General features: G+C 42.4%; 1 protein-coding gene across 3 annotated transcripts in view; it reads left to right on the forward strand.

Moving 5' to 3' along the window:
• Positions 1-23,359, forward strand: part of DOCK11 (dedicator of cytokinesis 11) — a 155,433-nt gene that overhangs the window by 69,862 nt on the left and 62,212 nt on the right. For all 3 annotated transcript variants that reach the window (XM_067471638.1, XM_060756079.2, XM_067471637.1), the window contains exons 22-31: positions 1,157-1,243; positions 2,468-2,557; positions 6,252-6,370; positions 8,731-8,800; positions 8,919-9,044; positions 10,536-10,607; positions 13,399-13,545; positions 15,318-15,401; positions 17,597-17,708; positions 21,025-21,203. In XM_067471638.1, the coding sequence (XP_067327739.1) occupies positions 1,157-1,243; positions 2,468-2,557; positions 6,252-6,370; positions 8,731-8,800; positions 8,919-9,044; positions 10,536-10,607; positions 13,399-13,545; positions 15,318-15,401; positions 17,597-17,708; positions 21,025-21,203 (1,086 nt within the window). The remainder of the gene's footprint in view (positions 1-1,156; positions 1,244-2,467; positions 2,558-6,251; positions 6,371-8,730; positions 8,801-8,918; positions 9,045-10,535; positions 10,608-13,398; positions 13,546-15,317; positions 15,402-17,596; positions 17,709-21,024; positions 21,204-23,359) is intronic.

Raw genomic sequence — 23,359 nt, forward strand, 5'->3', positions numbered from 1 at the left:
GGTGTATCCAAACCCATCGCTGCAAACAAACCATGATTTGTAGCCCTGGTAAGCTCAAGTTGCAACTTATAGTTTGATGTAGGCTTATTTGGGCCCGCCGGTAGTGCAGCGGGTTACACCGCTGAGCTGCTGAACTTGCTGACCAAAACGTTTGAGGTTCAAATCTGGGGAGTGGGGTGAGCTCCCACTGTTAGGCCCAGTTTCTGCCAACCTAGCAGTTCGAAAACATGCAAAAGTGAATAGATACATAGGTACCGCTTCTTTGGAAAGGTAATGGCGCTCCATGCAGTCATGCCAACCACATGATCTTGGAGGTGTCTATAGACAATGTCGGCTCTTCAGCTTAGAAATGGAGATGAGCACCACCCTCCAGAGTCGGACACGATTAGACTTAATGTCAGGGGAAACCTTTACCTTTACTATGGAACCTGGTTTGTTTAAACCATGGTTCGTTGTGACATCTTAACCCGAGCTATGATTTTACCCGATGCCCATAATGAAACTAATTTTAACAAGAGATTCGGGAGCAAAAGAGTCCAGAAATAGAAAAGGTAATGGCATTTAGTTTTGTCGTTTTGGGGACGATTCCTGGATGAAGCAGCAGGCCTTCCCAGTCAGTTTTTAACTATGATTTTTCAATTCACCTATATTTATTGTGCTTTATTTCTATATATTTTAATATGCGTAAAATATGTTTTAATATGTGTTTATTATGGAATATATTTTAGTATAATGGTATATTTTACCTGTGTGGTGCTCTGCCTTGAACTGTAAGGAGAGACCAGTAATAAATAAATTATAATAAAATAATAATAATAATAATAATAACAATTATTATTATCCAGATCAGATATTCTTAACTTGGAGTCCTTTAGGAAGTCCATTAACTAGTTTCCAGTGTCTACTTTTCACAGCTAAATCCACCATTGTCTGCTTCTCTGAAACTGCTGATCATAGGTCACCTTCGTACCCATCACCAATTTCTTGGGAATCTTTCTCATTCTACCCATTGTGCCTGAGAATCTCTGCTCTCAATCATGTTATTTAAGACCCTTTCCACCTTTGACTGGTGACCTTTGCTTTGTAAGTTTCAGCCCTCTTCGATAGAGCGATGGCATTCCCAAAACAGTTCTTTCTTTCTGGTCTCCTTTGACAGCAATCCAATGCTGACATCAAGTGGGTCGACGGGGCAAAGCCTCTCTTCAAGGTCAAGCTCCACATGGAGTCCACCATTTACACCCAGGTGAGGAGAACCCAACTTCAACTTCTTAAACAAATCACGATTTATCTCCAAATACCAACAAACAGCCGTTAGTTTCATGGGTTGACAGAGACAGAATCTATTCCAGGTGTTACCTTGTGAGGAACTCTCCATAGTGCTGAATCTAGTTTGAGGTGAGAATTCAGCACCTTGGATAGTTCCTTTAAAGATCTATGGGCAAAATATGAACGGAAGCCCTTACATTCTCTATGACCTCATCTACATTGCCATATACAATCCAGATTACACTATGTAATAAAATCTGAAGATTTTTCCATTCCTGGTTTGAAAATGTTATTTCCTGTTTACTTGTGCAGTCCTTACTTTGGAAGTAGTTGTTCTACTCCAGAAACTTTGTTTTTGTGGGTGCCACAAACTAGATCGAATTGGTTGAGACTCGATGATGACATAGTTGTTGAAAAACTAGAGCAAAATGTGCTGCAGGAAGTTTTAGCAGTTTCATAAACTTTTCCCATGTTTTTATGATAAGAACCATTTAGGAAATGACATTCATAACCCAGGTGTTACATAGTGTTATCCGGATTGTATATGGCAGTGTATTATATGTCTTATCTCTATTCTGTCTATTGTAATATGTATTTAGCAGAAATATGTTTTAATATGTGTTTTAGTAGAATGTTTTAGATTATTGTGTGTGTTTTAGTGATGTCGTAATCCGCCTTGAGCCACAAGGAGAGGTGGGTAGGAAATATTATTATTATTATTATTATTATTATTATTATTATCTGCTTTGAACTGTATTCTGTGGCAGCACAGACTCATATAATCAGATTCAAAGCAGATAATCTGGATTATCTGTTTTGATTATATGACAGTGTATATCCAGCCTGAATTATATGAGTCTACACTGCCATATAATCCAGTTCATAATCTGAATTTTATATGGCAGTGTAGATTGGGCCTATGTTCTGCTTATGAACCCCTTCTCCAAGGGCTTCATAAGCCCTTGGAGGACACTTTTTGGGGGACAATTTTTCATCCAAAAACATAAACAAAAGGAGTTGAATTTGGCTAAAACAGTCACTTAGTACTTAATAATTCCGGCTAAAACCTAGAGTGGATTCAGTGCCCCACTGACATGGAAGCCATGTCAATCGAGCTGGATATATAGAGCTTTGGAAATAACAATGGAGTAGATGATTAACCACAAGAAGGTCTCATCCATTGAGTGTCTGTTTCTTTCAGGATCTCCATCTCCATAACTTCTTCCAGTATTGCCAGACAATCCAAACAGGAGCCAAAGAAGTCCCAGGGGAACTTGTCAAATATTTAAAGGTGAGAAACATTGTGTTGTTGAAGGTTTTCGTGACTGGAATCACTGGGTTGCTGTGAGTTTTCTGGGCTGTGAGTTTTCTGCCATGTTCCAGAAGCATTCTCTCCTGACTTTTCTCCCACATCTGTGGCAGGCATCCTCAGAGGTTGTGAGGTCTGTTGGAAACTAGGCAAGTGGGGTTTATATCTGTGGAATGTCCACGGTGAGGGAAAGAACTCTTGTCTTTGTGAGGCAAGTGTGAATGTTGCCATTGGCCACCTTGATTAGCATTTAATGGCCTCTGCAGCTTCAATAACTTGCTGGTTGCTCCCTGGGGGAATCCCTTGTTGGGAGGTGTTAGCTGGCCTTGATTGTTTCCTGTCTGGAATTCCCCTCTTGTTTTTAGTCTTGCTCTTTATTTACTGTCCTGATTTTAGGGTTTTGTTTAGTACTGGTAGCCATTTTGCTCATTTTCAGAGTTTCCTCCTTTTGTTGAAATTATACACATGTTTGTGGATTTCAATGGCTTCTCTCTGCAGTCTGACAGTAAATAAAGAGGAACATTCAAACAACAGGAGAATTCCAGACAAGAATTAGTCAGGGCCAGCTAACACCTCCCAACAAGGGATTCCCCCAGGGAGCAACCAGCAAGGTATTGAAGCTGCAAGGCCATTAAATGCTAATCAAGGTGGTCAATTGCAACATTATTATTATTATTATTATTATCTTTATTTATACCCCGCAAAATCTCCCGAAGGACTCGATGCGGCTTACAAAGGCCAGGGCCACTGACAACAACAACATACAGTACATAATAAAACTCATAAGCAAATAATAAACATCAAGCAAAACAATAAAACAGTAAAACGATGACACCATTACGCAATTAAAACCTAAAGGCCGGGCCAAATGTTATAGACAAAATTTAAAAGTGCTGAACTTGACAGGTAATATGCAGAGGTATTTGGAGGTAGGTGCAATGTGCAGATAATCCTGAATCTAACAAAGTGCATTTGGGACTTGGAGCCAGGAGTTTCCTATTCTGGAAAGGCACACTGGAACAGCCAGGTCTTCTGGCTCTTCCTGAAGATTGCCAACGTTGGGGCTTGTCTGATGTCCTTGGGGAGAGAGTTCCAGAGTCAGGGGGCCACCACAGAGAAGGCCCTGTCCCTCGTCCCCACCAAACGCGCCTGCGACACAGGTGGGATCGTGAGCAGGGCCTCTCCAGACGATCGGAGGGAGTGTGTGGGTTCATAAACGGAGATGCGGTAATGCAAGTAGGCAGGTCCCAAACCGTTTAGGGCTTTGTAGGTGAGCACCTGCACCTTGAATTGGGACCGGAAAATGAACGGCAGCCAATGGAGCTCCTTGAACAGGAGGGTTGACCTCTCTCTGTAAGGAGCACCAGTTAACATACTGGCTGCCGCCCGCTGGACTAGCTGAAATTTCCGAGCCGTTTTCAAGGGCAGCCCCACGTAGAGCGCATTACAGTAGTCCAATCTAGAGGTGACTAAGGCATTCACACTTACCTCAAGCAGACAAGAGCTCTTTCTCTCACTCTGGATATTATTCCACAGATATATAAACCTCACTTGCTTAGTTTCTAACAGACCCCATAACCTCTGAGGATGCCTGCCATAGATGTGGGCGAAACGTCAGAGGGAATGCTTCTGGAACATGACCAGACAGCCCAGAAAACTCGCAGAAACCCAGTGAGAAACATTATTTTTGGGACACATTATTATTATTATTATTATTATTATTATTATTATTATTTGCCTCTCCTTGCAGCCTTATAGACCACCTAAATGAAATGCATTTGCCATTGGGGACGGCTTATGATATCTAAGGATTTAGACATTCTTCATCTGCTTTACGTTCAAGGCTTCTAATACTTTAAGGGGCAATTGCTATTATCCCAATGATGTTAATACTGTCAATGTGAACAGCAACATTTATAAAGTCATAAGACTAGCTTAAATCATCATAAATCCTGATGCCAGGGTAAAAGTATAAAATAACACTGTCTTATTGAGCTGAATCCAGAAAGTTTTCAGAGCATTGAACGATCTATCACCAGTGTTTCTCTAGGACAGGGGTCCTCAAACTAAGGCCCGGGGGCCAGATGCGGCCCTCCAAGGTCATTTACCCGGCCCTCGCTCAGGGTCAACCTAAGTCTGAAACGACTTGAAAGCACATAACAATAACAATCCTATCTCCCAACCATCACCCAAGTCAAAAAAGAAGCACCATTAAAGCCTTGGCAGACCATGCAAAAAGAATCTGCGCAGCCCACCTCCTCCAAGATGGACTGAACCACCTCAACTGGGCTCTCCAGGCCAATGGAGACTCCACCTCAGACATCAGAAGAGCTGCAAGACAACTGAGAACAAGCCACATGAATAAAGACAAAGATCCACCCAGAGGAAAAGGGTTATTGCCATACATCAAGGGAACCACTGACCGCATAGAGAAGCTGATGAGGAAACATAACATACAAACTATCTACAGACCCACCAAGAAAATCCAACAAATGCTACGTTCAGCAAAGGACAAGAGGGATCCTCTCACCTCTGCAGGAGTCTACCGTATACCATGCAGCTGTGGACAAGTCTACATAGGGACCACCAAACGCAGCATCATTGCCCAGACACGAATCAAGGAACATGAAGGGCTGCACTGCAGACTACTTCAACCAGAGATGTCAACCAGAGCAGAGCACCTGATGAACCAACCTGGACACAGAATATTATTTGAGAACACAGAAATGCTGGACCACTCTCACAACCACCATGTCAGGCTACACAGAGAAGCCATTGAAATCCACCAGCATGTGGACAATTTCAACAGAAAGGAGGAAACCATGAAAATGAACACAATCTGGCTACCAGTATTAAAAAAACTCTAAAATTACAACAGCAAAACAGCAGAGAGGAAACAAACAAGGACATCTAATCACCTCTCAACAAAAGATTGCTCCAGGCACTGCCCTGCAATCAAATGAAACATTCCCACCTAGCTCCAGCAGACAAGAGTCCTTTGTCCCACCCTGGTCCTTCCACAGATATATAAACCCTTTTTCCTAGTTCCAACAGACCTCACTACCTCTGAGGATGCTTGCCATAGATGCAGGCAAAACATCAGGAGAGAATGCCTCTAGAACATGGCCATATAGCCCAAAAAAACCTACAACAACCCAATCCTATCTCATCAGCCAAAAGCAGGCCCACACTTCCCAGTGAAATACTAATAATTTTATATTTGTTGAAATTGTTCTTCATGTTAATTATTGTATTGTTTTAAAGTGTTTTTTGCACTACAAATAAGATATGTGCAGTGTGCATAGGAATTCATTCATCTTTTTTTCAAATTATAACCCAGCCCTCCAATAGTTTGAGGGACTGTGACCTGGCCCTCTGTTTAAAAAGTTTGAGGACCCCTGCTCTAGGAAATGGTAAAACTGTGCAAGATTCAACCATGTCAACCCCTTAGTTTCAATCTACATTGCAAAAATAGAATTTGGAGAAACAAAGGATTTCTGTAAAACCAAATTAATGTATTATGCTGTATTTGACTGGAAAGTTTATGATGGTTGGGATGAAGTCGTAATCACTCAGAATATCCTCTAAGTTTTTTGGAGGATAGAGATTAGCTATCCCTTTTTTGTATCATTTGTATCACGCTCCACATGGGTTCTGTTGTCCCTGTCTGTTCCAGTGCTTGCATGCCATGGAGATCCAGGTCATGGTCCAGTTTTTGCCGGTGATTCTCACCCAGCTCTTCCGAGTCCTCACCCACCAGGCCCAAGAGGAAGACGTTGCTGTCAACTGCACCATGTATGTTGGTTGTTGAACTGATCTAATGCCTTTCTTAATTATTAATAACCAGCTTAGCTATCCAGTAATGCCCAGGTTAGGGAATTCATAATCAAAAATATTATAAGTTGTCATTGGGTTATGGAATATTTTGAATGGTTCAATTTGGAAAAAAAAAACAAGGTTGTGAGTAAACTACAACTCCCATCATCCTCCATCATTGCCTCCAAACTTTGCCAGTATTTAAAGTTGGTCATGTGGGGTCTGCGTGCCAGGTTTGGTCTTGATCTGTCACCAGAGGGGTTCACAGTGCTCTTTGGATGTGGGTGAACTACAACTCACAACATCTATTACCGCAGCGACAAACTCTGAACCCACCTGACGATTAATTTGGACCAAACTTGGCAAACACTCCCAACGTGGTTCTCAACCTGGGGTCCCCAGATGTTTTTGGCCTTCAACTCCCAGAAATCCTAACAGCTGGTAAACTGGCTGGGATTTCTGGGAGTTGTAGGCCAAAAACATCTGGGGATCCCAGGTTGAGAACCACTGATCTAGAGTCAATCTCCCCCAAACGCCGCCAGTGTTTGAAGTTGGGAACGTTGGGATTGTTTGCCAAGTTTGGTCCAGATTAATCGTCAGGTGGGATCGGTAATAAAACTTGTATGGATTGCAGGCATAAAGTAATTAGCTTTATTTACATTATATATACAAAGACTAACACGGCACAAAGCAAGGACGTCTGCTCCGGCAAGATGGCGATTACAGTCTTTTGTTATCAGTAAAGACACACCTCTCTAATACCGTACTGATGACTGAAGTCTGGTCTCATCAGAGGAAATAGGAAATCATTTTATACTGTCTATCTCGGACAGAGTTTCTCAACCTGGGGGTCGGGACCCCTGGAGGGGTCGTGAGGGGGTGTCAAAGGAGTCGCCAAAGTCCATCAGAAAACAGTATTTTCTGTTGGTCATGGGAGTTCTGTATGGGAAGTTTGGCCCAATTCTATTGTTGGTGGGGTTCAAAATGGTCTTTGATCGTAGGCGAACTATAAATCCCAGCAACTGCAACTCCCAAATGTCAAGGTCTATTTCCCCCAAACTCCATCTGTGTTCGTATTTTGGCATATGGAGTATTCATGGCAAGTTTGGTCCAGATCCATCATTGTTTGAGTCCACAGTGCTCTCTGGGTGTAGGTAAACTATAACTCCCAAACTCAAGGTCAATGCCCACCAAACCCTTCTAGTGTTTTCTGTTGGTCTTGGAAATCCTGTGTGCCACGTTTGGTTCAATTCCATCATTAGTGAAGTTCAGAATTGTCGGGTTTTACAATGTATTGTAATGTAATATAGCTGAGTCATGCACTGCTAATAGGCTTCTATTGGAAATACTGAGTCATGCATTAACTGTATATAGAACTTCATTTGTGGAATGTGTTCTGGCCTAGTCCAGGTGATTGTGAATGATGTAATCCTGAGTTAAGTTAATGAGTTGGGAACCAATCAGAGATTGCTATGTGTAATTGTATGGAATTGTATATAAGGAAGTCATGTACAGTGTATTCTCTCTCCTTGTGCTGTGATGCTGTTTGCCGAAGGCTCTGTGTAATTTATTAAAAGAACCTGTCTGCTAAGACAAGTTATAACTGTGCTGTGGTAAGTTTGTAATGTCATCTAGACTGGGGGAAAGACAATGGTAAAACTGACAATGGCCGGGCATGTGCTCAAGTGTCTGTAAAAGAGTTCCGGAGTGACTGCAGTTTGTGGGAGCAGTTGACTGAAAATACTGTGTAGGAAGAAGCTACTGGAAAGCGCTGAAGTTGTGCAACTGATCTGCTGAATTGTGAAATTAATCTCAACAAGAATGCTCTTCGATTGTAGGTGAACTATAAATCCCAGCAACTGCAACTCCCAAATGACAAAATCAACCCCTGCCACGCGTTGCTGTGGCCCAGTCTGTGAACATGTGTTTTGTGTGTCTATATATTTGTGTATATGTATATATATGTGGTTTTGTGCACGCGTTGTAATGTATTTTTTTATTATTTGGCTTTTTAAGTATCTTCTGCTGTGTTTTTCAGTGTTTTTATGGGTGATGGTCACTCGTTGGCCTGACAGGTGTCTTGTGTCCAAATTTGGTGTCAATTCGTCCAGTGGTTTTTGAGTTCTGTTAATCCCACAAACGAACATTACATTTTTATTTATATAGATATAATAACAAAACTATCCAAGTACAATCCTTATATAGGGCTTTTCTTATGAGGAAATTCTTGAATATATAATAATAAAGTACAATCTCTATAAAGGGCTTTTCTTAGGAGATTATTATTGAAGATACAATAATAAAATAATGTGACATATCCCACTCTTCTTGCTTCCCAGGGTGATCCTGCACATTGTCTCCAGATGCCACGAAGAAGGCCTGGACCATGACTTGCGGTCGTTCATCAAGGTTAGTGGAAAGGATGGGGATCTCATTGAAAGTCCTCTTCTTTCTACCCAGAAAAGACACCTTATTCACCTGTCTATGGATGATGGAACATGTGTCTCCCTCCTTCTTTATTTCGCAGTATTGCTTTCGACCCGAGAAGCCCTCGGCACCCCAAAACAAGACGACCCACGGGATTTTGTCCGTCTCAATGGCCCTGATCCTCAAGCAGTCGGCAGATTTCTTGGCCATCAATAAGATGCTGAAGGTCAGGCAGAACAAAAAGAGGAGTATTCTCCATCTTAATGTCAATCCAAATAGGGCTGCATGGAGTCTTGAATCTATTATTTCAGTTTGAATCATTTTATTGGGTTAGCAACTTGCTGACCAAAAGGCCGCAGGTTTGAATCCGGGGAGTAGTGTGAGCTCCCGCCGTTAGTCCCAGCTTCTGCCAACCTAGCAGTTGAAACCATTCAAATGTGAGTAGATCAATAGGTACTACTCCGGCGGGAAGGTAATGGCGCTCCATGCAGTCATGCCAGCCACATGACCTTGGAGGTGTCTGTTGACAATGCCGGCTCTTCAGCTTAGAAGTGGAGATGAGCACCCAACCCCCAGAGTCGGACATGACTGGACTTAATGTCAGGGGGAAACCTTTACGTATTGGGTTATTTATTTATTTACCTTACTTATATACCGCTGTTCTCAGCCCGAAGGTGACACAGCGGTTCACAACAAATACGAACAGCAAAAATTCAGTGCTACAGTATAGAAACAGTTAACAATCTAACACATTACACAATTAATAACAGTTACTACAATACCCATTCACTGTCGTCTCGTCATCAAAAACATGTTCCAGATTCGTCATCCATTGTTCCATTCCAGTGTTCATTAACCAATCATTGCACTAATTATTGGAACGCCTGCTCAAACAGCCAGGTCTTCACTTTTTTGTGGAATACCATTAGAGATGGTGCTAGTCTAATGTCCATAGGAAGGGCGTTCCACAGCCGAGGAGCCACCACTGAGAAGGCCTTATCTCTCGTCCCCGCCAGCCGAGCTTGAGAAGTAGGCGGGATTGAGAGCAGGGTCTCCCTGGAAGATCTCAAAGTCCTGGTGGGTTCATAGGCAGAGATGCGGTCAGATAGGTAGCTTGGGCACGAACCAGTCCATCCTCCAGGAAATAAAGCCCGACTGCTCATTGGAGGGAAGGATACTAGAGACAAAGTTGAAGTACTTTGACCACATCATGAGGAGACAGGAAAGCCTAGAGAAGACAATGATGCTGGGGAAAGTGGAAGGCAAAAGGAAGAGGGGCCGACCAAGGGCAAGATGGATGGATGGCATCCTTGAAGTGACTGCACTGACCTTGAAGTAGCTGGGGGTGGTGACGGCCGACAGGGAGCTCTGGCGTGGGCTGGTCCATGAGGTCACGAAGAGTCGGAGACGACTGAACGAATGAACAACAAATAGATATAGATAGATATATTTTAAAAGTTTGCCAGATAGTATTTTGTCTCTGCACTTCTTCCAATCCCCGGCCCTATGCTATGCTGTTTTGCACTATCCCATGCCCGATCCTTTTAATAATCTGATCATGAAACACTTATAAGAGGATGGTTTAACCCCCCGTTTGCTAGAAAAACTGAATGACTGTCTTGCAGAAGGAGGTCTGTCTTAAAAGCGGGTCACCAACATGAAAGGTTTGCAAAGCTTTGTTTCGGCACATGACTTGTCTTTTGCCGGTCTCTTCTAGTATTCCTGGTTTTTCTTCGAAGCGCTGGCCAAGTCCATGGCCATGTACCTGCTGGAGGAGAACAAGATCAAGGTAAAGGAGAGAAGTGCTGCAAAAACACAAGTCTTGTCCCTGTGTGAGCTCAGTGAATTGTGTTCACGCTTTTGAGTCTCCTTTAACTATTTATTTATTTATTTATTGTGTCAGGAGCAACCAAAGAGTTGCATTGCATTTTTAGCAAACAAACAAACAAAGTTTGCAAGCTTGGTAGTTGATTAGATGTCCTTTGACCAGTATCTGGCCACTTGGAGTGCCTCTGGTGTTGCCGCAAGGAGGTCCTCCATTGTGCATGTGGCAGGGCTCAGGTTGCATTGCAGCAGGCGGTCTATAGTTTGCTCTTCTCCACACTCGTATGTCGTGGATTCCACTTTGTGTCCTCATTTCTTAAGGTTGGCTCTGCATCTCGTGGTGCCAGAGCGCAGTCTGTTCAGTGCCTTCCAAGTCGCCTAGTCTTCTGTGTGCCCAGGGGGGAGTCTCTCATTTGGTATCAGCCATTGATTGAGGTTCTGGGTTTGAGCCTGCCACTTTTGGACTCTTGCTTGCTGAGGTGTTCCAGCGAGTGTCTCTGTAGATCTTAGAAAACTATTTCTTGATTCAAGTTGTTGACATGCTGGCTGATACCCAAACAGGGGATGAGCTGGAGATGTCACTGCCTTGGTCCTTTCACAATTGGCTGCTACTTCCCGGCGGATGTCAGGTGGTGCAATACCAGCTAAGCAGTGTAATTTCTCCAGTGGTGTGGGGCACAGACACCCCGTGATAATGCAGCATGTCCCATTAAGAGCTACATCTACTGTTTTAGCATGGTGAGATGTGTTCCATACTGGACATGCATACTCAGCAGCAGAGTAGCATAGCGCAAGGGCAGATGTCTTCACTGTGTCTAGTTGTGATCCCCAGGGTTGTGCCAGTCAGCTTTCGTATGATATTGTTTCTAGCACCCACTTTTTGCTTGATATTCAGGCAGTGCTTCTCGTAGGTCAGGGCACAGTCCAGAGTGACTCCCAGGTATTTGGGTGCGCTGCAATGCTCCAGTGGGATTCTTTCCCACTAGCGCAAGGGCAGATGTCTTCACTGTGTCTGGTTGTGATCCCCAGGTTGTGCCAGTCAGCTTTCGTATGATATTGTTTCTAGCACCCACTTTTTGCTTGATATTCAGGCAGTGCTTCTCGTAGGTCAGAGCACAGTCCAAAGTGACGAAAATAACACTATGTAACAAAACTTGAAAAAAATGTTTCTGGTTTGAAAGTGCTATTTCCTGTGTAATTGTGCAACCCTTACTTTGGAAGTAGTTGTTCTACTCCAGGAAGTTCATTTTTGCGGCTGCCACAAACTCTCTTGAATTGGTTTGAGACTCTAGGCCAGTGTTTCTCAACCTTCTCAATGCCGCGACCCCTTAATACAGTTCCGCATGTTGTGGTGACCCCCAACCATAACATTATTTTCGTTGCTTTTTCATAACTGTAATTTTGTACTGTTGTGAATGGTAATGTAAATATCTGATATGCAGGATGTATTTACATTCACTGGAACAAAATTTAACACAAATACCTGATACGCCCAAATTCGAATACTGGTGGACTTGTGAGGGGGATTGATTTTGTCATTTGGGAGATATAGTTGCTGGGAATTTTAGTTCACCTACAATCAAAGAGCATTCTGATCCCCAAAAATGATGTAATTGAACAAAACTTGGCCCACAGAACTCTCATGACCAAAATAAAAAACTGGAAGGGTTTGGTGGTCATTGACCTTGAGTTTGGGAGTTTTAGTTCACCTACATCCAGAGAGCACTGTGGACATAAGCAATGGTAGATCTGGACCAAACTTAGGATCACAGAGTTGGAAGAGACCTCATAGGCCATCGAGTCCAACCCCCTGCCAAGAAGCGGGAAAATTGCATTCAAAGCACCCTGACAGATGGCCATCCAGCCTCTGTTTAAAAGCTTCCAAAGAAGGAGCTTCTACCCAGAGGTGGCCCTAGGTAATTTTCAACGGTAAGCAAACAGTATTTTGCCACCCCCCCCCCCCCCAACTAATCACTGATATATATTTTCTGTTCGTCGTGGGAGTTCTGTGTGCCATATTTGGTTCAATTCCATCATTGGTGGAGATCAGAATGCTCTTTGAATGTAGGTGAACTATACATCCCAGTAACTACAACTCGCATATGTCAACGTCTATTTTTCCCCCAAGAGCGCCTCAAGAGCGCCCCTGGGCAAAATCAACTATACTGCAAATGTTTACTTTGCATAATGGGTTGAGCCGCCCCTGCCTCTACCACACGCCGGGGCAGAGAGTTCCACTGCTGAACAGCTCTCACAGTCAGGAAGTTCTTCCTAATGTTCAGATGGAATCTCCTTTCTTGTATTTTGAAGCCAAACTTGATACGAATACTCAAGATGCCCAAATCTGAACACTGGTGGAGTTTGGGAAAAATAGACCTTGACATTTGGGAGTTGTAGTTGCTGGGATTTCTAGTTAACCTACAATCAAGGAGTGTTCTGAACCCCACCAACGATAGAATTGGGCCAAACTTCCCACACAGAACCCCCATGACCAACAGAAAGTACTGTGTTTTCTGATGGTCTTTGGCAACTCCTCTGACTACTCCGTGACCCCCAGGTTGAGTAACACTGAAGTAGAACAAAATATGCTCTAGTAGGGTGTTCTACAAAATCAAAGTTTGTGCAGTTTAATAAACTAATTTCATGTTTCTATGATAGAGCCAATTAGGAAATGACATTTATAACCAATAAACGTGCTGCATTGTATAATAATAATAATAATAATAATAATAATAATAATAATAATTCTCCTTCAGCTCCCCAGGGCTCAGCGCTTCCCCGAATCTTACAACCATGCTTTGCATTCGCTTCTCCTCGCCATCATTCCTCATGTCAACATCCGCTACAGCGAAATCCCAGAGGAGTCCAGAAACGTCAATTTCAGCTTGGCCAGTTTCCTCAAGGTGGGCAGGTTTTTTCGTCGCTTTCAGTACCCATTATTTATTTATTTATTTATTTAATCCACTAAATGTGTATCCACACTATCGAATTGATGAGGTTTGGCAGCCCTTGAACTGCCACGAACCAATGCTACAAGATCCTGATTTGTGTAATTTGCCCTCTTTGACCCAGGAGGCTCAAGACCTTGCAAAACTAGAAATCCCAGGACCCCGTAGCATTGATTCATGGTAGTTCGAGTGGTGCCAAACCTCGTTATAATTTTCTGTTGTTATAGTTGGGTGGTTTTTAAGGTTGTGAGCCTTGTTGGGTCTGGATCAAAACACATAATAATAATAATAGTAATAATAATAATAATAATAATAATAATGTTTATTTTCTGTTAGATTGTATAATAATATTAATAATAATGTTTTTTTACTGTTAGATTGTAAAATAATAATAATAATAATAATAATAATAATAACAATAACAATAATAATACTGTGTTGTCAAGGGCTTTCATGGGTGGAATCACTGGGTTGTTGTGAATTTTCATAGAATCATAGAGTTGGAAGAGACCTCATGGGCCATCCAGTCCAACCCCCTGCCAAGAAGCAGGAATATTGCATTCAAAGCACCCCTGACAGATGGCCATCCAGGCTCTGTTTAAAAGCTTCCAAAGAAGGAGCCTCCACCACACTCCGGGGCAGAGAGTTCCACTGCTGAACGGCAGTTTTCTGGGCTGTACGACCATGTTCCAGAAGCATTCTCTTCTGATTTTTCACCCACATCTATGGCAGGCATCCTCAGAGGTTGTGAGGTCTGTTGGAAACTAGGCAAGCAATCAGCAGGCTTTGAAGCTACAAGGCCATTAAATGCTAATCAAGGTGGCCAATTGCAACATTCACACTTGCCTCAAGTAAACAAGAGTTATTTCTCCCACCCTGGACAGGCCCGTAGCCAGGATTTTGATTTGGCGGGTGGGGGGGTGGGCTGAGTTTGATTTGGGGGGGGGGGGCTCAGGATCCAATATCCCCATGCATATGTGATATATTGAGCATGGTGATCAGATCATGATATGAATAAACATAACAGTTTAAATAATGTCTCCTGTGGACCACCCTGAGAATTTCGGGGGGGGGGCTCAAGCCCCTCAAGCGCCCCCTTGGCTGGCTACAGGCCTGACCTTGGACATGCCACAGATATATAAACCCCACTTGCCTAGTTTCCAACAGACCCCACAACCTTTGAGGATGCCTGCTGTAGATGTGGGTGAAATGTCAGGAGAGAATTCTTCTGGAACATGACCATACAGCCCGGAAAACTCACAGCAACCAAATAATAATACTTTGAGCTCATTGGATAAGCATTGGTCTATAAAGGCCACATATCATATTTTCAGAATTGGATTACGACTCTTGAGACTAGGGACTCATCTACATTATCGTATAATCCAGTTACAGAATGCAGTTTAACTTCATTAATGAGTCCCAGATTTGAATCCAAACTCAGCCATGGAAACATTGGGCGAGTCACACTCTCTCAGCCTCAGGGTCAGGCAATGGCAGCACATGCCAGAGAATTCCCTGCTTTAATCATTTGGCCTTAAGGGTTGCTCTAAGTGGGAAATAACTTGAAGGAGCACAACTAGGGATCTGGGAGCTCCTTGCAGGAGAAGATGCCATATTTTCCATAAAAGGGATTGCAGTATATGCAAGAATGGGATCATGGATCCGACCAGTCTTGTCTTGTGACTTTGCCCTATTTAATGTTGGTGTGTTAATGCTTGTTGCAGCGCTGCCTGACCTTCATGGACCGAGGCTTTATCTTCAACTTGATCAATGACTACATTTCGGGATTCAGCCCCAAAGACCCAAAGGTGAGCCTCTGACTGATAAACGTTGGGCTTCAGATACAGAATCAATGTGGATTACGCTATGTAACTAAATTTAATTGTCATAGAATCATAGAATCAAAGAGTTGGAAGAGACCTTATGGGCCATCCAGTCCAACCCCCTGCCAAGAAGCAGGAATATTGCATTCAAATCACCCCTGACAGATGGTCATCCAGCCTCTGTTTAAAAGCTTCCAAAGAAGGAGCCTCCACCACACTTGTGTGGTATTTACTTTGAAAATAGTTACTGTACTCCAGAAACTTTGTTTTTGTGGTTGCCACAAATTATGTTGAATTGGTTGAGACTCTATGACAGCGTTTCTCAACTGGGAGGTCGGGACATCTGGGGGGGGGGGGGGGGGGAGCGAAAGGAGGTGTCAGAAGGGTAGCCAGAGACTATCAGTATTTTCTGTTGGTCATGAGGGTTCCATGTGGGAAGTTTGGCCCAATTCTATCATTGGTGGGATTCAGAATGCTCTTTGATTGTAGGCGAACTATAAATACCAGCAACTACAACTCCCAAATGTCAAGGTCTATTTTCCCCAAACTCCATCAATGTTCACATTTGGGCATATTGAGTATTTGTGCCAAGTTTGGTGGAGATCCATTATTGTTTGAGTCCACAGTGCTCTCTGGATGTAGGTAAACTACAACTCCAAAACTCAAGGTCAGTGCCCACCAAACCCTTCCAGTGTTTTTTGTTAGTCATGGGACTTCTGTGTGCCAAGTTTGGTTCTATTCCATCATTGTTGGAGTTTAGAATGCTCTTTGATTGTAGGTGGACTATAAATCCTAGCAACTACAACTCCCAAATGTCAAGGTCTATTTTCCCCAAATTCCATCAATGTTCACATTTAGTCATATTGAATATTTGTGCCAAGTTTGGTGCAGATCCATTATTGTTTGAGTCCACAGTGCTCTCTGGATGTAGGTGAACTACAACTCCAAAACTCAAGGTCAATGCCCACGAAACCTTTCCAATTTTAATCCAGTCCCTCATGTTGTGGTGACCCCCAACCATAACATTGTTTTTGTTGCTACTTCATACAGTCATTTTCCTACTGTTATAAATCATAATGTAAATATCAGATATACAAGATGTATTTTCATTCACTGGACCAAACTGGGCACAAATACCCAATGCACCCACATGTAAATGCTATGGGGTTGGGGAAGGATTGATTTTGTAATTTTGGAGTTGTAGTTGCTGGGATTTATAGTTCACCTATAATCAAAGAGCATTCTGAACTACACCAGCAATGGATTTGAACCTAATTTGCACAGAACTCCCATGACCAACGGAAAACACTGGAAGGGTTTGGTGGGTATTGGCCTTGAGTTTGGGAGTTGTAGTTCACCTATATCCAGAGAGCACTGTGGACTCACGCAATGGTGGATCTGGACCAAACTTGGCACAAATACTCAATATGTGCAAATGTGAACACTTGTGGAGCCTGGGGAAAAAAGACCGTGACTTTTGGGAGTTGTAGTTGCTGGGATTTATAGTTCATTACAATCAAAGAACATTCTGAACTCCACCATCAATAGAATTGGCTCAAACTTCCCACATGGAATCTCCATGACCATCAGAAAATACTGTGTTTTCTGATGGTCTTTGGCGAGCCCTCTGACACTCTTTCGCGACCCCATCAGGGGTCCCGATCTCCAGGTTGAGAAACACTGTTCTATTCCATCATTGTTGGAGTTCAGAATGCTCAATGATTTTAGGTGAACTATAAATCCCAGTAACTACAACTCCCAAATGACAAAATCAATCCGTCCCAACCTCACCAGTATTCAAATCTGGGCATATTGGGGTTTTTTTTTTTTTTTGCCAAATTTGGTCCAGTGAATTAAAATACATCCTGCATATCAGATCTTTATATTATAGTTCATAATAGTAGCAAAATTACAGTTATGAAGAAGCAACGGAAATAATGTTATGGTTGTGGTTCACCACAACTTGAGGAACTGTATTAAGGGGTCGTGGCATTAGGAAGGTTGAGAACCACTGCTTTATGTGTATTCCTTTCCATCAGCTTCCTTCATTGCCTTTCTGTCAATAATACAAGGTCATGGATGGCTCAGGCTTTGGTATTTTAATGCCATCTCCTTCCATTTGTGGAATCTATTGCTATCCGTAAACACTGTCTGTGTCTTTCTCCTTCTTTTGCATCCAGTTGTTGGTGGAGTACAAATTTGAATTCCTGCAGACCATTTGCAACCATGAGCATTACATCCCGCTCAATTTGCCCATGACTTTTGCCAAACCCAAGCTCCAGAGGGTCCAAGGTAGGTTTCTGGATGCTTGTGTTCCTAATGTTTTGCTCTACTACTATTGGAAGCATTACTAAACCTAGCAGACTGACGTATCAGCTCCTAGATACCCAAATATTGATGCTAAAGAAACCTTAAAGTTATATGGCTAGAATAACAAAGCATCATAAATCGTGTTGATTTTAGTGGGTCTATTTTAGGGGCTGACAATATCTTCCAAGCCTCTTGTGGGTGCATCTACTTTAAGCAAACTTGATGCAGTTTGAAGCCTCTTTATCTGTGGTGGTGCCGTGCTATTATTATTATTATTATTATTATTATTATTATTATTGGTTTGTTGTGAGTTTTCCAGGATGTCTAGCCATGTTCCAGAAGCATTAGGTTGTTGTAGGTTTTTTGGGGCTATACGACCATGTTGTAGAGGCATTCTCTCCTGATGTTTCACAAGCATCCTCAGAGGTAGTGAGGTCTGTTGGAACTAGGAAAATGGGTTTATATATCTGTGGAATGTCCAGGGTGGGACAAAGAACTCTTGTCCATTGGAGCTAGGTGTGAATGTTTCAACTGACCACCTTAATAATAATAATAATACTTTATTTATACCCCGCTACCATCTCCCCAAGGGACTCGGTGCGGCTTACATGAGGCCGAGCCCACCTTGATTAGCATTTGATGGCCTGGCAGTGCCTGGGGCAATCTTTTGTTGAGCGGTGATTAGACATCCCTGATTGCTTCCTCTCTGTTGTTTTGCTGTTGTAATTTTAGAGTTTTTTTAATACTGGTAGCCAGATTTTGTTCATTTTCATGCTTTCCTCCTTTCTGTTGAAATTGTCCACATGCTTGTGGATTTCAATGGCTTCTCTGTGTAGCCTGACCTGGTGGTTGTTGGAGTGGTCCAGCATTTCTGTGTTCTCAAATAATATGCTGTGTCCAGGTTGGTTCATCGGCTGCTCTGCTGTGGCTTACTTTTCTGGTTGAAGTAGTCTGCAGTGATAACAAATGTATAACAAATGTAGTAATGGTGATAAATCAATAAAAATTATTTCAAAAAAAAAAAAAGAAGTAGTCTGCAGTGCCTTTCATGTTCCATGATTTGTGTTTGGCTGCTGTGTTCAGGGACATCTAATCACCTCTCAACAAAAGATTGCCCCAGGCACCAACAAGCCACACCAAACAACTGCCACGCCATCAAATGCTAATCAAGGTGGTCAGTTGAAACATTCACACCTAGCTCCAACAGACAAGAGTTCTTTGTCCCACCCTGGTCATTCCACAGATAATATGTCTATATCCTAGTTCCAACAGACCTCACTACCTCTGAGGATGCTTGCCATAGATGCAGGCAGGCAAAACGTCAGGAGAGAATGCCTCTAGAACATGGCCATATAGCCCGAAAAAACCTACAACAACCCAGTGATTCCGGCCATGAAAGCCTTCGACAATACATTTTCCAGAAGCATTCTCTCCTGACATTTCACCCACATCTATGGCAGGCAGAGGTTGTGAGGTCTGTTGAAAACTAGGAAAATTGGGTTTATATATCTGTGTGATTTTTGTTTCCCTTTTTCGCCCGCTAATTAGATTTCTTTTTCTTGGCTCTGGAACGGTTCACTTCCGTAGGTAGGTCGGGCATGGGATATTAGTCTCAACGGCAACGTCAAAAATTAGCTTCACTCCCAATCAATTGCAACATCTGATTGGTTCATTTCTGCACCCAATAAGCTTCAATTGAATGCAACGCATCCTTCCTTCCTCAACAGATCGATTCGTTCGCGGCACCCAATGCCTTTTCCCTTACTAAAAACATATATTAGATTTGCTCCATGGATCATCTAACATCTTTTATCGGCCGCTTTCTGCTTTCGGCGCAAGGACATCTGCAAGCCTTTGCTTTCCATAAATGGCATCTAGTTGACTCAATGTCCTTCAGATGCATCTATACCAGGCATGGGCCAACTTGGGCCCTCCAGGTGTTTTGGACTTCAACTCCCACAATTCCTAAGAGCCTCAGGCCCCTTCCTTAAGCGGCTGAGTTTCCAAAAGTCCAAAACACCTGGAGAACCCAAGTTTGCCCATGCCTGATCTACATTGTAGACTTAATGCAGTTTGGCACCACTTTCATTGGCTCTATGCTATGGTAGTTTTGCAATGCCTTCTATGCCCCTTAAAACTACAGATCTCAGGATCCCATAGCATGAAGCCATGGCAGTTAAAGTGCTGCCAAAGTGCATTAATTCGACAGTGTAGATCCACTTTACAACCATATGCAACTATTGCTTTGAACAATTTCGGTAAACATTCAGACCACATGTATTAATACAAGCCAACTCTCTATGCAATCAATTCCATGCAATTAAATCGGCTATACAATCAAAAGCATTTACTGTATTTACTCGAGTATAAGCCTAGTTTTTCAGCCCCTTTTTAGGCTGAAAAAAGTCCCCTCGGCTTATACTCAAGTCAAGGTTATTTATTACTTTACTTTGCTATTAGTATTATTTTTATTACATTGATTACTGTATATACTCGAGTATAAGCTTAGTTTTTCAACCCCTTTTTTAGGCTGAAAAAGCTGCCCTCGGCTTATACTCAAGTCAGTTATTTATTATTTTACTCTGTTATTACTATTATTTTGATTACATTTATTATTTCTCTCTATTATTGGTTTTATTACATTTGTATTATTTTACTCTATTATTATTTTATTACGTTTATTTTACTCTATTTATTATTATTACATTTATTATTTTACTTTGGTATTATTGTTGTGACATTTATTATTTTACTCTATTATTGGCATTATTACATTTGCGTTATTTTACTCTATTATTATTTTATTACATTTATTTTACTCTATTTATTATTATTATTATTATTACATTTATTATTTTACTTTCTTTATTATTATTGGAAGGATACATAAGCACATTGACCCTGAAAAAGGTTAGAATAATGGTTTAATCAAAGTTGGTCAGTCTTATTTTAAATTACAGTTTTATGTAAACATTGAAAAACATTTAACCAACTGTTTCCTCAATTAATGTAATTTTATTGGTATCTATATTTATTTTGTATTACCAGTAGCTGATGCATTTCCCACCCTCGACTTATATTCGAGTCAATACGTTTTTCCAGTTTTTTGTGGTAAAATTAGGTCCCTTGGCTTATATTCAGGTCGGCTTATACTCTAGTATATACGGTATATATAGGGTCCAAAAGTCAGTGAATCAGCATCTTTCCACCAAGAAGGTCCTGCGATGTCAGAGAAGCTCAACCAATCAGAGCAATGGGAACACCACTTCCGCATTGTGTTTGTTTCTCCCTGCGTCAGATGCGAACCTGGAGTCCAGCTTGTCCGAGGAATACTGTCGCCACCACTTTTTGGTGGGCCTGCTTCTGCGGGAAGCGTCCTTCGCCCTGCAGGACACCTACGAGGTCCGCTCCCTGGCCATCAGCATCCTGAAGAGCCTCCTGATCAAACACGCCTTTGACCCCCGGTACCAACACAAGGTACAGTGAAGTCGGGCAAGTCGACATTCTCCATAACCAAATTTGCAGCTCACCGTCCTTCCAATGAGCTCAAGGAGGGATACCCAGTTCTCTCCCTCTTTGTTATTCAGTATTTCCAGCAACAACCCCACAAGCAGAAATGGTCAACATTTTCTAATGGTACACCATTAAGCTGTATTTCTGGCATTGGAGAGTGTAGTGGAATCTAGGCCTGGGCGATTTCGTTCGTTAATTTTGTAATTAGTTAAATATTCGTTAATTTTAGCAATTACAAAACGATTACAAAACTTATTTTTAAACCCGGAAGTGTTTTTAAATATCAAAACGCATGCGCCAAAAAAATTTGTATTTCCGTCCATTTCGGAAATACGTAAGATGGCGGCTTGGCTAGATGCTTGCTGGGAGCTCTCCTCTCTCTCCTCTCCTTAGCCAGTCAGAGCCTGAAAGAGGAGGAGGAGGAGGAGGAGGAGGAGGAGGAGAGGGCGGGGAAGGCACCGGCTGAGCAAGCGAGCGAGCGAGAGGGCGAGCGACCCTCAGCGGGAAGGTGGCCCGTCCCTCCTTCCTCACCTTTGCGGTGGGTGTGCTTCGTTCTCCCGAGGAGGAGAGGGCGGGGAAGGCGCCGGCTGAGCAAGCGAGCGAGAGGGCGAGCGACCCTCAGTGGGAAGGCGGCCCGTCCCTCCCTCCTCACCTTTGCGGTGGGTGTGCTTCGTTCTCCCAATTCCTTAGCGGAGGGCTGGGCTAGATGGCCTTTGGGGAGCCCTTCTCCCAATTTCGCATTGCTTCGGAGGAGCTGGCGGCAGCGCTTGAGGGCCCGCCAGAGTGAGTGAGTGCCTGCCTTCCCTCCTTAATAATAATTTCTCCTCCCTATTCTACTAAATTAATAATTAAATTTAAAAATATTGAAAAAAATATTGAAAACATATTGAAAAAAAAGGGCGCCATCTTTACAAAATGTTTTGTAAATATTAACGAAATTTCGTAAATACCGAACTTTTTTAAGAGAAAATTTTGTAATTATTTTAAATATCGAAACAAAAAAAACCCCCAAATACAAATCGATTTTAGAAACAAATTTTTGCGTTGTTACCCAGGCCTAGTGGAATCTACCTTTAAGACGACAAGGCCGAAGCCTGCATGACAGTAGCTGTCATCTTGGAAGGCAGGCAGAGACAGGAGGAGGAGTCAAGCCGACTCCTGATTGGTGGGAGCGATTAGGGGAGGAGTTGGTTGAGAGAGGGAAATAAGCTGTCAGCTTTGACAGAGAGAGGGAGAAGTGTTTTGACATCAGACACGGAAGGTTGTGATTTTAAGATAGGAAGCTACAGTAGGAATCTGACAGGGAAAGAAAGTTTTAAAGTGAGCCTTTAGGAGAGGGAATAAGCAGCAGACAAGGGCCAAGGTTACTGTATTGAGAAGATCAGTAACAGAAAGACTTGTCTGATTATACTTAGGGAAAGTATAAGGAAGTTTATTGCCCTGTGGGAGAGACAGATAGTAATCTGTTCTCCAGTGATACTGTGTCTAAAGATAGAGCAGTGTGTTTAAAGGAACTCACAGTTGAGAAAAGCTTTATTGTCAGTAACACTACTTGTTTAAGCAACTAAGCCTCAGCAACTGAAATTACGCTTCTGTACCGCTCATTATATGAGTAGATGTTTGTTTAAAGATCAATAAATCTTTCTTAGTTCACTTTTAACTGGTGTCAGCTTCAGTATGTCAATCTCCACAGAACTAACTCAGTCTACCAAACCATCTCAAAGTCCAGTCATCCAGTGAAGAAGAAATAGCAGAACCAAGAGCTCAAACACACCTTACCTACAACACATTCACACCTTTGGTTCCTCAGGCCAATAGAAGCTGAGGTGGTGGCAGTTATACCTACCAAGCAACATCGGTCATTGATATATTCAACTTATGGTCAGCCTTAATTTTATTATACTGGTGGCAGTGGTGGGATTGATTGTTTGTCCCCCCCTGCCCAGATATCTTTTAACTTCTCTATAGAGAGGGATTGACTGATGACTGCTGGAAGAGCACTTTGGTTTTCTCGATGTGCCTGTGCATCAATTTTTTTAATATGTGGAGGTCAGTGCACACTGATCAACACACAGTCTTCACAGAGTGAGGTTCTTGGGTGGCATAGTTTACCAAGATGA

The sequence above is a fragment of the Anolis sagrei genome, chromosome 10, assembly GCF_037176765.1.
Source record: "Anolis sagrei isolate rAnoSag1 chromosome 10, rAnoSag1.mat, whole genome shotgun sequence".
Classification (NCBI taxonomy): domain Eukaryota; kingdom Metazoa; phylum Chordata; class Lepidosauria; order Squamata; family Dactyloidae; genus Anolis; species Anolis sagrei.